This window comes from Clupea harengus, chromosome 19 (genome assembly GCF_900700415.2).
Source record: "Clupea harengus chromosome 19, Ch_v2.0.2, whole genome shotgun sequence".
Lineage (NCBI taxonomy): Eukaryota > Metazoa > Chordata > Actinopteri > Clupeiformes > Clupeidae > Clupea > Clupea harengus.
Window position 1 is genome coordinate 9210568 of NC_045170.1, and position 13782 is coordinate 9224349.

The 13782-nt window shown below is 43.1% G+C and overlaps 1 protein-coding gene across 2 annotated transcripts in view; it reads right to left on the bottom strand.

Annotated features, from left to right (window-relative positions):
- Positions 1-2547: 2547 nt before the first annotated feature.
- Positions 2548-13782, bottom strand: part of LOC105904934 (CMP-N-acetylneuraminate-beta-galactosamide-alpha-2,3-sialyltransferase 1) — a 19447-nt gene continuing 8212 nt past the window's right edge. For both annotated transcript variants that reach the window (XM_031586437.2, XM_012832888.3), the window contains exons 3-8: positions 8665-9616; positions 7351-7544; positions 6370-6549; positions 5165-5210; positions 4812-4931; positions 2548-4306 (exon numbers count right to left, since the gene is read on the bottom strand). In XM_031586437.2, the coding sequence (XP_031442297.1) occupies positions 4133-4306; positions 4812-4931; positions 5165-5210; positions 6370-6549; positions 7351-7544; positions 8665-8955 (1005 nt within the window). In that variant the 5' untranslated portion in view covers positions 8956-9616 and the 3' untranslated portion in view covers positions 2548-4132. The remainder of the gene's footprint in view (positions 4307-4811; positions 4932-5164; positions 5211-6369; positions 6550-7350; positions 7545-8664; positions 9617-13782) is intronic.

Sequence of the window (13782 nt, forward strand, 5' to 3'; positions counted from 1 at the left end):
GCAAAGACGAGTCTCATAGGCTGCGCGGTCAGTGTACTTTGGTACTCGGCGCACTAAAATACTGTATAATAACCTAGGAAAGTGATCAGCGCTGATTAGAACCCGTATGGCAAGGAAATTGTATTACTTTTTGTAGGACTTTGAATTGAGATATGATTAGCTGACTCCTTCCTGCATCCAGTGTTACTGAGTTATGCTGAATATCCAGTAAGTTGTTTTTTGTATCTTGTGCATAACTTACTATCTTGTGCGCACAAGATCAAAAATATCATCTTAAGGGACTTACGGGGCTCCGTAGAAACCATCCTGGTTTGGATGAAACATGATTTGGCTGTTTTGTTTGGATATGACAATACTCGGTCATACCATCATGCCAAATGATAATCACAATCGTACCAAATGATCCTACATCTGTAAGGTGCAACAATTCAAGTGAGAGCAATTCAATTTATGAATTTTGTATTTTTTAATCTGTGCTTTTGTAGACTGGTTTATAAACTGAACACATGCTGTGCACATTTTCTCCATTTACTGCTTGGCATGTAGGTATTTTACAGTTCATTTAGGTTAGGGATGTCAGCTGCCATCAGTTCAGAAATAGTTTTGCTGGGCAGAGCTCTGTCAGGCCATCTTCGTATATCTAATAATGGGAATGTGACAGAGCAATTTGCAGTCTGGTGTAACAAATATGACTGCTGTGTAGGAGTTTAGAATGATGCTCTCCCTATGTAATTGCATACACTGCTTCCCATATCTTGCTGACTGGCCTTATAGAAAATGCACCATTACAAGGTGTTCTGAGTTGCTGATATGCAGTAGCTCACAGTCTACACCTACAATAGAATTCATGGCCTGGAATTTCACAATTTGACCATTTCAATATACAGGAATATAGCTACAAGCAGCGATGAGGGGCAGCGTAGAGCAGCCAAGCAGCCCAGCAGGACATAGTTGCCATGTAAACTTAAAGGGATACTTTGGGATTTTGAACCTGGCCCTATTTTCCCATCTTTTAAGGCCTAAGGACAAAAATGATCGAAGTTAGAAACGCTATTACTGAAACCGTAAAACGGCTGCACAATGTTATTCCATGGGGCAAGCATCTGATCTGAAGATCACCTGTACAAATTTGGTGAAAATTAAAATTTCAGGCCTGTGAATTTTAAATCTTTCAATTAAATCCAATATGGCGGCCACTTCATTTAGGTACATGGCATCATGTCAGCCTTGTGGCATCCCATGGTATTACCAGACACCTTAATACTTTTTTTAAGGCAAACACATCAACAGTTATTAGCCAAAACACATTTTTGCTTATTGCAATGCCACCTAGTGGTCAAATGAGCTTCCTCAAAACTTGGTGAAAAGAATCATAGGGCTGTCCCCAGTAAGTGTGTTAAATCTCACAACTTTTTACCCTTACGATTCTAGGGTCTGCCATAGACTCCAGTGGCAGAAGACGAAGAAAATTAAGAAGAAAAGGTAAATCACAATGGGTGCATACATAGCTTTGCTATCTATCACACTATCCTTACCAGTTATTTAGTGTTTGTGCCAGTAGATGTCAGTATATGCACAGCGTTGCTGTAATCCGGCTCATAGATCTTACTATGTTACTAGTTGGGTGTATGTGATCTCACTGCCTGTATGCTAAGATTTGTAAGAAACTTTTTTTCTGTGAAACACATAAAAACATCCCAAAATTTAAAGCTGCAGTCTACGGCTATTCAATGCTCCTCTACACCCCACTGTATTACTCTTGTTCATGTGTAGTTTGCAGTCACCCTCTAAATCTTTCAGTTAAGCTTCAACTCTAATGTAGGTCACTTCAGAACAAGAATGAGTCAGAGGTTCCTAGCTTGTTAAAGAGTTTAATATGAATATATAAAACTCTTAACTTTCATAGAGTTCTATTTAGCATACTGTCTTTGCTGTCAAAATTCTCAATCTACACTGCATTCAGCACATGAAATAAGTAGCTAAAACGAAGGGAATGTATGTGTTGTAATGCTGTACATTGAAGTTACCAAAACCCCCATGAACAAACTATAATAAATTAAGTAACAAATAGTAACAAATAACTTAATTGATGATGCGTATGGTTTGTTTATGTCTACAAATAAATTGCACTTCTATTCAAAACTCTCTAAACTAGAAATTAGTCAGACAAAGCATGAAGAAACCATCAAATGTTCTGTACACTCGTAAAAGCTGTATTGGTGTTAATTACTGCCTTATATTACCATGTATTTTAAAGATGAACGATGTCCAGCCATTATCATTGTTTTTTTGTCCAGAAACAGCCATCACATTCACAGTATCGTGTACTTCATAGACACACATTGCTTGCTTCACATGGCCGTTAGGGGGCAGTATTGCATAAGAAAAGACTCATGACAAAAGAACAGTTGTGGAAATAAGTCACACGCTGGCTTTGTATTTGTTGACTACTTTCTCCATCAATAGGATGGTTTGATAAGAGAAATTCATTTCTAATTAGCATTTCAAGTAGCATGGAAAGCCATTCAGATATGGGGAAATTATTTGTGGGGTTAGAAAATATATTTTATTTAAAACAAACACTTTAAAATAACATTTTGTAAATATGTATGACATGATTATATCAATGAGGATGCTTCATTGACATTTTAAGAAGGCCAAACACTTCTATGAAATATAGAAAACAGGTGATAACATTTAAAGGCACAGTACAACCTTGCCTACAAAACAACTAGAAGTACTAAATGAAATAAGGCACTTCATTTAGTTAAGTGCTCATCAGTCCAGTATTTCCAAGACAGACATTTGGTTCTTCAAATATTCGCCTTCACTCAAGGTCTCAAGGGCAGGCAGTAGTGGTGTAGCCTACCGGATGGGTATACTGTACATTCTTCCCCTTCAGTCACACTTAGTGTAAGAAAATGCAAGAATTTCTGACACACAGCTGAAATCATGTCAAACATTACATAACTGTCCTGTTGCACACATCTCAACAATGGCTTTGGATGTGTTGGTGCAGGCTTGGGTAATAGGCAAGTGTGGCAACTGGTCCAGAGCTGGGCAAGGACTGCATTTCATCTCCGCGCACAAAGGCTGTGGACTGGCAGCCGATCGAGCCCAGGTGACACCGGGGGTTGTGTGGGCACAACACACTGACATTCTGTCCATCTCAGTATGGGTCTCGTCTCACACCTTGGACCCACTATGGTGATCACAGACATGCATGATAGCTGGCATGCAGGCACACCGACACACACACACACACACACACACACACACACACAGACACAGACACAGACACAGACACACATATACAAATAAACACACACACACATACAAATAAACACACACACACACACACACACAAACAAACACACAGACGTGCCAAACACAATCAACACAATCTCTCACACACAGCGAGCATCTCATAATTCTTATGGCCATCTGGACATTGTAGGCAGGTCCAGGGAGAAAAGTGGCCCATGCCAGTAGGGTAGACTGGAGGAACTCGGACTGCTTTGCCAATCCATTGGGCAGGTTCACATTCCTCAAGGAAAGACCTGAACTGCTGCCCTGTTTTAAGTGATGTGCAAACCAACACAATCGTGCCACTCTTTCACAGTCGTGGTTGCAGTTGTGACCAACACAGGCTCTAGGTGCATTTCAAATAAACACATTGATTGATATCAATACTATTGTGAAAAAGACAGACTCGTCCTTTTTTGTCCTCTTTTGAGAGCTTCCATGTTCGTGTCCAACAGACAGATTAAAGTTTTTTTTTTTTTTTTTTTACTAGGTTCAAGATATGTGCAGTTTCACAGGGAAGAGTAACAACATTCCAGAATCTGACCCTTCAAGCAATGCATTTGAAATGACAGTGCTTGAGAACATTCCAGAATTGGATTCTTCAGGCAAAGCCTTTGAAATAACGTCAAACGAGTCAAGTTGTGTTTCCTATTTGATCATAAACTCTCTCAGCACGACCACCAGTTCTATGTGAAATACATTTGTTCCCACCCGATCCGCCCGTAGTTAGTCTCATTGCGAGGATTACACTGTTAAAAATGGAGATGGGGCAACTTCGTCGTCGAATCCAGGCGTGTGTCCCTCGCCCCCCTGGTGGGGCGAGACTTCAGCTCCCTTTGAACAGCTTGATTTTGTGTTTGTCTGCCAACAGTGCAGTAACATTGTACTCGTAATCCCCGTCATGGACGCCAGTGTGGCGGAAAGCGCCTCCCAAGAGGTTGTCTTCCCAGTAATGATGCCAGTTGCCATAATGGTCTGCTCCAAACCCATAGACATTCACCTAATCACAGACCAACAACATAACTCATGTCAAATACATTTCATGTCAGCAGTACTAACACAATCATCAATCACCACCACCGTCACTATTATTATTGTCAGTGTTGTTTTCATTAAGACGTTGTTGTGGTCTTTTATATTGTAATGGAAATTACAAGGATTTCACAGTAACTCCTTTAAACGAAAGCTTCTAGCCTACCTTTCTAGACTATTGTACAGATGTGTTTTTCAATCAGTTGCACTACCAGTTGAGCAACAGGAAGAATTAAGACACAGCATAGCATTAAAACTAATAGTACTGCACAAAATGAATCACTGTAAGTTTACGACCTAAAACCAAAGACTTCTGTTGATTCTTCAAGAGTCGCAATGCAGCTCACTGATTGTATTGTATCTTGTATCTTGTATTGTATCTTTATTATATTAAAACATCTGAATTGTGATAACTGCAGTGGAACCAACCTAACGACTTAAAGGAGAAAGAGTAAAAACACAAGAGTGCTCACCTCATCACACACGTGGATGGCAAACATGAGAGCGAGAAAGCCTGTGGATGGGTATCTGCCATGGCCCTCCAGCCAAGTGTCGTACACATATTTGAAAAAGCTGGGGTTGTACACCATCACCTGCAGGAGTTCACAACAAACAACAACAACAACAACAACAACAACAAACCCCATGTCATTATCACTGAAATGAATTTGATCTTCAAAAACAAGTTTTTGAAATCACAGTAATGTGTTAATGTCAGTCACTTTTATTTAAAAACACAAACATTAAACATATACCAATGCAAGACATTACCTCAGTGGATACAACAGTAAAAAAAAAAACATCCAAGCAGCTGGCGAGGTCTCACCTTATCTTTGTTCGCCTTTATGTTTGCCGTGACAGGTAAATATGTGCTGGAAGAAAAACGCACACCCACACCCACACACACACACACACACACACACACACAAAAAGGAGTCTGCCATTAATTATCAGAACTGGTCATTCTCTGTTGCACTGCCCTTACATTGGATACTTTGTTTGACAACGCTGTCTTTGAAAAGAGACAAAGCACAACGCTGTCAGAACGCCAGATTTGTTGCAGCTCAGTGCGTTTGCCTTTGTATGGTTAATAGATCTCATCTGGATTTCAGAGCGGCCCCCCACTACAGCAAACTCATCCGTCAGTGGTGGTGCCGAACAGAAGGATCCACTTCTCATACATCTAATCAGGCACAATGGATGCTAAGAGCTCTTGGACAGCTTGAAAAATAACAGGAGGCATAGAGGTCGTTTGGTAAATCATGTTTCTTTGTAAATTTAGCAGCGGCCATGGCTGAAACAGTGAAGCACTGTTGCATATGAATCCTCTGAGTATTGCAAACATGCTGCTTAATAGTATGCAGAGTGCTTAGTACACTTGTATAAAAAAGGGTGTCTCAGCTTGACCTTCTAGAATGACTCTTAAAGGTTCTACTTAAAACCAGTACAAGGTTGTTATTCATTTACTTGGATGGATGAAAAGAGTTTTGTAGTGGTGGTAAGTAGTGAAAGTATTACATACTGCAAATGACTGCTATCAACTTATAAATGGATTACCTCACACAGCATGATGCTAGGCACATGCTTACAGTCTCTCCAGGTCCCTTAAACGTACAGAACGCAATTCTAATCCCATTCCCTTTTTGTCAAATTTAAGCGAATAGCTCCTCACGGCCCTCTAGCTGTCTCTTCAGTATTTGTGCCTAAAAAGCTCTGGTGTTCGAACACAGCCCTGGGTCCGTAAATGGGAAACAAATGTAGTGGCTTGGACCGACCCATAAACAATCCCAGCCAATCAGGCTGGAGTGTAATTTGATTGGCTGTTGAGCCTCAAATATCAAACAACCTTTTGCGAAACCGAAACCAAATTGTGGCCTTTAATTACTGGATGGGTGAAGTCTTGAATGTCTGTGCGGCGTGTAAGTCACCGCTCCTGTCAAAAGCCTCTACATTATTCTCCGCAGCAGACTAAGGGAAAATGACTGGTTTTGCAGTCTAAAAAAGGGAAACCTTCAGCGAGTTCCCACTCACTATTTGATGGTGCCAGTAGTCAGTGCGCTAATGAGCCACTCCAGATCTAAGGTCTTGAATGGGATGAGGATGAGGCAGGTGCTATTGCCCAGGTCCACGGCACTCTCGGGGTACATGAGGTGGTGGGTGGTCCTGTACCCCACGTCCTTCTCAAAGCCCTCGGTGGGAGCCTGGTTCATCCTGATCAGAATAGTGGAGGGGCCAAAAAAATAAATCAGATTTATCAGTTTAACATGCAAGTCAGGATGTAAGTCAATAACAATAACAAGAAAACAAAAGCAATATCACGCTGGATTTTGATGTATTAGCTGCGGGGAAGAATGACAGCATACAGAACATCATAAATGTAATTATACAACTTGCTAAATTGATGTGTTTTCCATAAACAAATACATTTCAGTCATGAAAGGCACAAATGATTATTAGCATGGATATTATTGCTGTTACTAACTCTATCCCTACAAGCAAGGCACTGAATACAAGCAATATCATGAACCATTGAACTGCAGACTCTGCACAACAGAGGAAGACAGACCTTGCATTCAAATTAACCCAAAGGAACACACACTACTGTGACCCTAATGACCCACGGCAACCAGTGTAAAAGGGCATAAACCCCATGTGGAACGGTAAGGTGAGGAAAGGAAAGTATATTTGTACAACAAAATGAGTTCAGGCTTTCAGTAGACATTTTTCTAGACCATTTTAGTCCAAGTGTATTGTTTTAATGATCAGAAACAAACAATGTACATATTTTAAATGTTTAGCTGCATCCTGCTGCAATGGCCCCTGTGCCTTTCCATCTCTGTAGAAGCAGAAGTGAGTGTGCCCAGAATAGGATGATTCTTAGCGGTGTCGAATGTTGGCTAACATGCCAGATAAAAGAGGGTTTATGCTAGGACACCGGATGAAACCATAGCCTAAAGCAGCCATTAGCCTAATTAGTGGTGCATTGAAAGCAGGTAAGAAAGTGTGTGAGACCTGATGACGAAGTCGCTGGCATCAATGAGAGGCCCGTAGTGAGAGTCCTTGAGGTTCCCAGAGTTCCCCACCACAGAACAGGTCCGGCAGCGGTCCGGTCGGGAGTCTGCGTAGAACTCCTTATCCGGAATGATCTGGAAGAGCTTGTCCACCACCTCAGTGAAGTTGGCTGGCTGCCTCTCAGCCTGTAGCCACTATTACAAAAACACAGAGAAAGCATCCTTGTCAGAGAAAATACACGTGAGGATTCATTACGTTACAGCAATGCAGGCGCTTTGCCAGCGCAAGGTAGAAGTAATATCAGTTGGCACAAACTATGAACTAGGCAATTCCTCTGCTTAAATTAAGCCATGTTCCTGTTCCGCAAGAATGCCTGGAATTTTGAAGGGATGTCGTGGACAGTGCTATGCTCTCCAGAGGGGGAATAGATTCAGGTCCAGAGCCGCTCTGCTTGAACAGGTCAAGGCAGGGGCCTTCTGGGCTCGGTGATCGTACCACAGGGGGCAAGTTTAAACATGCACAGGAGTTAGAATTAGCACTTTCAACCGACAGGTACTATATCACTCATTGGGCCAGCTTTTCAGTGTTTTACTTATCTTATTTATTTGTATTTATATATTTAATTCCTATAACCTTGTAACCCACTCTTACCTGTTACTTTCCTTGCTGCCATTACACCTACATTTCCCTACGGGGATTAATAAAGGTTTATCTATCTATCTATCTATCTATCTATCTATCTATCTATCTATCTATCGTAGGTCTCAGAATGAAAAGGTTAAATGATGTTTTGAACATCGGGGACACCAAATGGAGAATTAAAGAATGTCACCAAATGTACAATACCCAAAAGCAGAATATCTATCCCCAGCATGGTCTTAGAAGAAGCAGTGGAAAATGATTACTGCAATTACATCTGCTGTTGATTTTTGTGTTGCAGCTTGGGAGATGCACTACACAGTGGCTTGATGCTCCTATTTCTCTTTCACAGTCTTAGCTCTCTTCTCACACAAATAGAAACACACACACAGACACAGACACACACACACACACAGAGATACACACACACACACACACACACACACACACACACACACACAGTTTCTTAAAAGACCCATTCCCCCATGACATATTTCCAATTAAATCCAAAGCGACAGGTGCCAAGCTTGATCACATTTGGAAGAGGCAGGATAATAGCCTTGTGAGTCAATTCTAATTAGGAGTAATGTGTTTCTTTACCAACCGTTAAAAGGGAAAGAATGGACTCTCTGTATCAACGTCTCAGATAACAGCGCTAGAACAGTGGCCGCTTACCTGCCACCACCTGTAGGTGTCGTCAGTGAGCACACTGCCCTTCCTGGACATCACCGGGTGGAAGGACTGGTTGAACCTCTCGGCAAACCAGGGGTCGTCCTCCGTCTCAGCCACGCAGCGCCGACAGCTGCAAGGCCCCCTGGGAAAGACGGTGTCCGACAGGCGGAAAGCGTACTTGAAGAAGTACGCCGACGGATCGCGGAGGGTGTAGTTGAACAGCACCATGGTGAACGTAATGATGCAGAAGAGGAGGGTCAAGGCCCGGAATTTCCGCAGCTTGAGCAGAGACATGATGGCACAGCGCGGTGAAGCGCGGCACAGTTCTCCGGACGGCCAGACTCCGAGGGAGGGAGGGAGAGAGGGAGGGATGGATGGATGGATGGAGGGAGGGAGGGAGAGTGTTGCAGAGGACACAGAGCTCAGGGAAGTGATGGGGAACAGACAGCACCAGGGAGAGATCACATGGTGCCTTCACGCCAGGCTGTCCATATTCCCACTCTGCAGGCTGATGAAAACCCACTGCAGAGCCAAGCCGCTGTTGGAGGCCGCCCCACTCCCCCACATAAATCCACCAAATCCTTGCTGCAGAAAGTCCCTGTTTATACCTGTAGCTGGCAGTGAGAATCCTCTGAAATAATTAAAAACAGAAAAATGCCTTTGGTGTTAATTCTTTCTCTCTCAGCAAAGCCTGCTGAGTCTTTCCAATGCTTCGGAGATTCACTGGCTTTTAATCCATCATTAATCATCAATCCGGAATAGCGGACAGGGGCGCGCACAGGCAAAATTCCTGCTCCAGCATTCCCCGCTGCAGTCTGGGCCTTCCCAAGGGGCCAACCTTCCGCAAGGCTTTTATCGGGCTGATGGAGGTGCGACTGTGCCACGGAGCATTCCGTCGGTTGACTTAATGAGGTCACTGACCGCTCTGCCGGTTTCTCCCTCGACAATCATTCACCTGGAAAAGCAAACAAGTGGGATTAGATGGAATTTCGGCATTATGCATTTAAGTTAGCCTCCACAATCTAATCTGATCGGAAATTAACGGCTCTGATACAGAAATGAACGCCAGAGGCATTATGAAGAGATGGAATCGCAGTCAGGGCACTATAACCACGGCTGTTGCACAAACGGTAGGCTGCCTGTGCTGTCAGCGTAGATCTCTGGGTCTGCTTGTCAGGTAAATGGCCGTGTTCCCTATGGAGAGGAGTGACAGATGAGGTCACTTTCATAGCAGTGGACATGAGGAGGGGGCCATTTATTATATGGGGTGACACGGCATCCGCATCTATTATAGTAATGGTGAGCATGTGGTGGCTTGGCACTCAGGGGGGGGAGGGCGATGGAAATGCAGGGAGGTGGTTCAGACTGGCACTGGCACAGGAGGGGGGGGGGCACACACACACATACGCATGCACACACACACACACACACAAACACAAACACACTGCGCTGCGGGAAGGTGACAGTGAGACCGATTCTCCCCAAAACAGATGGTCCCTGTGTGTATCTGACAATGAGCAGGCTGGTGTCACATCACACGACCTTGTCCTGGCGGAGGTTGCCTGCCATGTATTGATCAAAGTTTAGCCCTACGAATGTTGCACAGCATCTGTGCGAGTCCAGTCAGCCTCCAACAGGAAGAAGGACAGCAAAGGGGAAGGACACGGAGAGGTCAAAGGGCAGGGGTGAGGACAAAAAAGCACGAGGGGAAAGGGATGAGGGGGGCGTAGGGGTCGAGAACGGGAGGAAAGAAACGGCCGAGAAAGTGCACATCTGCGAAATTCTTTCCTCTCTTATTTTCCTGTTTTACTTCGGAATCATCAGCCAGTTTTTATAGAGGGCCATGAAGAATCTGTTGTGGTTTCTGCTCGGCAAGAGCTGTCTGTCTCTTCTGACTGCTGTGCGTGAGCAGTTTGAGCCCCCAAGCTATTGCCGTAATGATTACTGGAAACAATTTTTAAGCCCGCCTCTGGGCCTCCACAACAGAACACTGAAAACTGACACTGCAGCTGAAAAAAGACCACACAACACACACACACACACACACACACACACACACACACACACACACACAAAAGACCACACAACACTGTAAACACGGACAAGTTCAATGAAGTCAAAATATTTGAGGAAACGGACTTAAACCATCTTAAACCATTTAAGTTATTAACTCAGTCAATTTAAGCATGAATTATTACTTGATAGTAATTTATACTTATTTTATTGTAATGTGGACATTGGCTTCATGTGAACAAAATGGGTTACATTAACACGGCATTTCTCTTCCACTTTAAGAAACCGATTTATGTCCCCATGTAAACCAGACATGTTGATAAACACACTAAGCAAGGTCTTATATAGGTTGTATTGGCAATATTGCAATCTCACAAGATGGATGTATGGCAAAATCTCTGCTTCTAAGATATTAAATACATCTTCATTTATTATTTCAGCAGGAAAATGAAGGATTAAGGATTAAGTTATGTTAACTTAATTATTTTAGACTGTTAAGATTAAGACTGTTAGGGTTTACAGTGAAGGCCAAGGAGAGGTTTCCAGAACATTCTGTCACGCTGTCCAAATAAATCACAGGGACATCTGTGGTCCAATGAAAGTCCCACATTGCGTATAAGTACCGACTCATACTCTGCCAATGCTTTCGTCTTTTAGTGGTCTAAAAACTGCTAACCATTCAGCAGAGTGAAGTTGGCGTGTGGATTTCATTACCAGTCACAATTGGTCCTAGTCGTGATTGTTTGATAGCTTGCCATTCTGGGAGACATTACAACATATTGGCATTTCTATTGATTGTTCTGCTGGCTTAAGAAATGTGAGAAAAAAAAATTGAATTTATCACCCTCATCAACTATTCATAGTTTTAAGGTGCATTAGCCATACTAATTAAAAAAAACAGAAGATTCATTTTTGCCATCTGTTGCAATTCAGGGAAGCTATATCAGCATGCACACAATACAGTTTGATTCAAATTCCCCACCCCTTGTGTGTAGCAACATTAGCATATAGTAGCCTACCATCCCAGCATGACCCCTGAACAGAAGAATGCTATCAAACTCTTAGCATCATGTTGCTAACACCTATGCAGGTCATAGTAGGGTGACCAGACGTCCTCTTTTACCCGGACATGTCCTCTTTTTGAGACCTAAAAAATGCGTCCGGCAGGGATCCCAAAAACGTCCGGGATTTTGCCTCGTCGGATATTTGTGGTTCTCTGGGTCCTTCACAAACTAGTTTTTACGCGCTTACAAGTTTTGGAAGGTGTATCTCCCTTACGTTCCACCTTCTTGCGCGAGCTCTGACTGTAGAGAGAACTGTCATTGGTCGACCGCCCTCTCAGTGTTGCCAGTTGCACGATAATTATCGTATAGACGATCATTTTGAGCATTTGGTACGATACTTCGCCATTTCCAATCTGTCAACACTAAGCACCTTGCCGCTTCCACTAGTTGCATTGTTTACAACAGCATGTGACATCTGCATGTGTAAAAGATGTCAAAATTTCGTTGCAGGGGGAGGGGGCAGGGTCATCTGCATGTGAAAAATATGTCAAAACTTCGTTGCGGAGGAGGGGGCGGGGTCATCTGTATGCTATACACTACCACGCCCCCTCCCCCGCGACGAAGTGTCTGTGCCGTCTTCGGTAAGCTCTACGCTGACAGCCAGCTAAACTCTTCCTAAGAATCACGACTCTGAAGATATAGTCCACAGGTTTAATGATAGTAGATAGGAAGTGTAAAACTGAAATTTACAAAAGACATAGACAAATCAATTCTAGCATAAACATATACTCATTGCATACAGTTACGATAAATAAACATATATTGTATCTGACAAAATTCACAACAAAGGATAAAACATACCAACGATGCCTTGTTAAGGTCCAGATGTATGCAGGTTAGCTGTAGATAACACGAACATGAAATAATACGCTTGAATTGGCTGATTAACGGTGTCGTGAGTTTAGTTCGTTTGTCCTTATTTATAGTTATATATAGGCTTAGTTTGTATAATGACAACTTGAAATAAAAACACTTATTGAAATGCACGACCATAACGGAAACACAATAGACTGTTAAACTGACATTGTGACAAAACATCTATTCTCGCACCTCCCAACCAGACACATCGTAACAAAACAGTGTCCTCTTTTTCACAACCTCAAATATGGTCACCCAATCATAGAGCATGCTATGCTAACCTATAAAGACACCCCTTTTGGCCCCGTGTTGGGCCTGGAGTTCCTTCTGCGCACATTGATTCGAGATTTTAGACTCCTTTCTCTCCCTCACTCTCTCTCTCTCTCTCCCTCTCTCTCTCTCTCTCCCTCACTCTCTCTCTCTCTCCCTCTCTCTCCCTCTCTCTCTCTCCCTTCTCTCTATTTCTCCTCCTTGCACACTAACACTCAGATGCCTCTAGTCCCCAGGGGCATTACACACACACACATACACACACACACACACACACACACACATTGCTCCGAGCTTGTTCTTGTGGTCTGCTGTGCTGTGATGTATCATTAGGAGTAAGCCTTTTCCACACAGCCAGAAAAGAAGTTCATATTCACTTGATCTCATACTGGTTTGTTTACCAGCACAGGAAATCGATACATGCTCTAGCTTTAGCATACAGCGGGGGGGTCAAACAAGCCAGACCTTTACCCACTTGGATGGTCAAGGGGAATGTTGCAGTGGAGAGACACTGGAAAAGTCAATTAAGATTCGGACTGAAAAGTCAGAAATGTCTCTGGCCGCTGGAGGCTACAGAGGAAGGTCACTCCTCTCTGCTCACTTCAGAGGATCAGTCAAAAACCTGCGCATTACATTTAAAAAAAAGTCATGGCAACCAGATGGAGTGCGGAGCTTACCAAGTCCAAAGGGACCACCCTTTAAGCGTATTAAAGCACTGTAATCTACAAAAAATCATGGCACAAGCAATGGAGGAAGGGAGAAAACACACAAACCCACACACACACACACACACACACACACACACACACACATACACAACATAATGGACAGCTCTGTGGCTACTGATGGTAGGAGCTGGCAAACTTCCGCTGCCCGAGGTAATGAAACATCCCCACAGTTAGGGCCTAATGAAGTG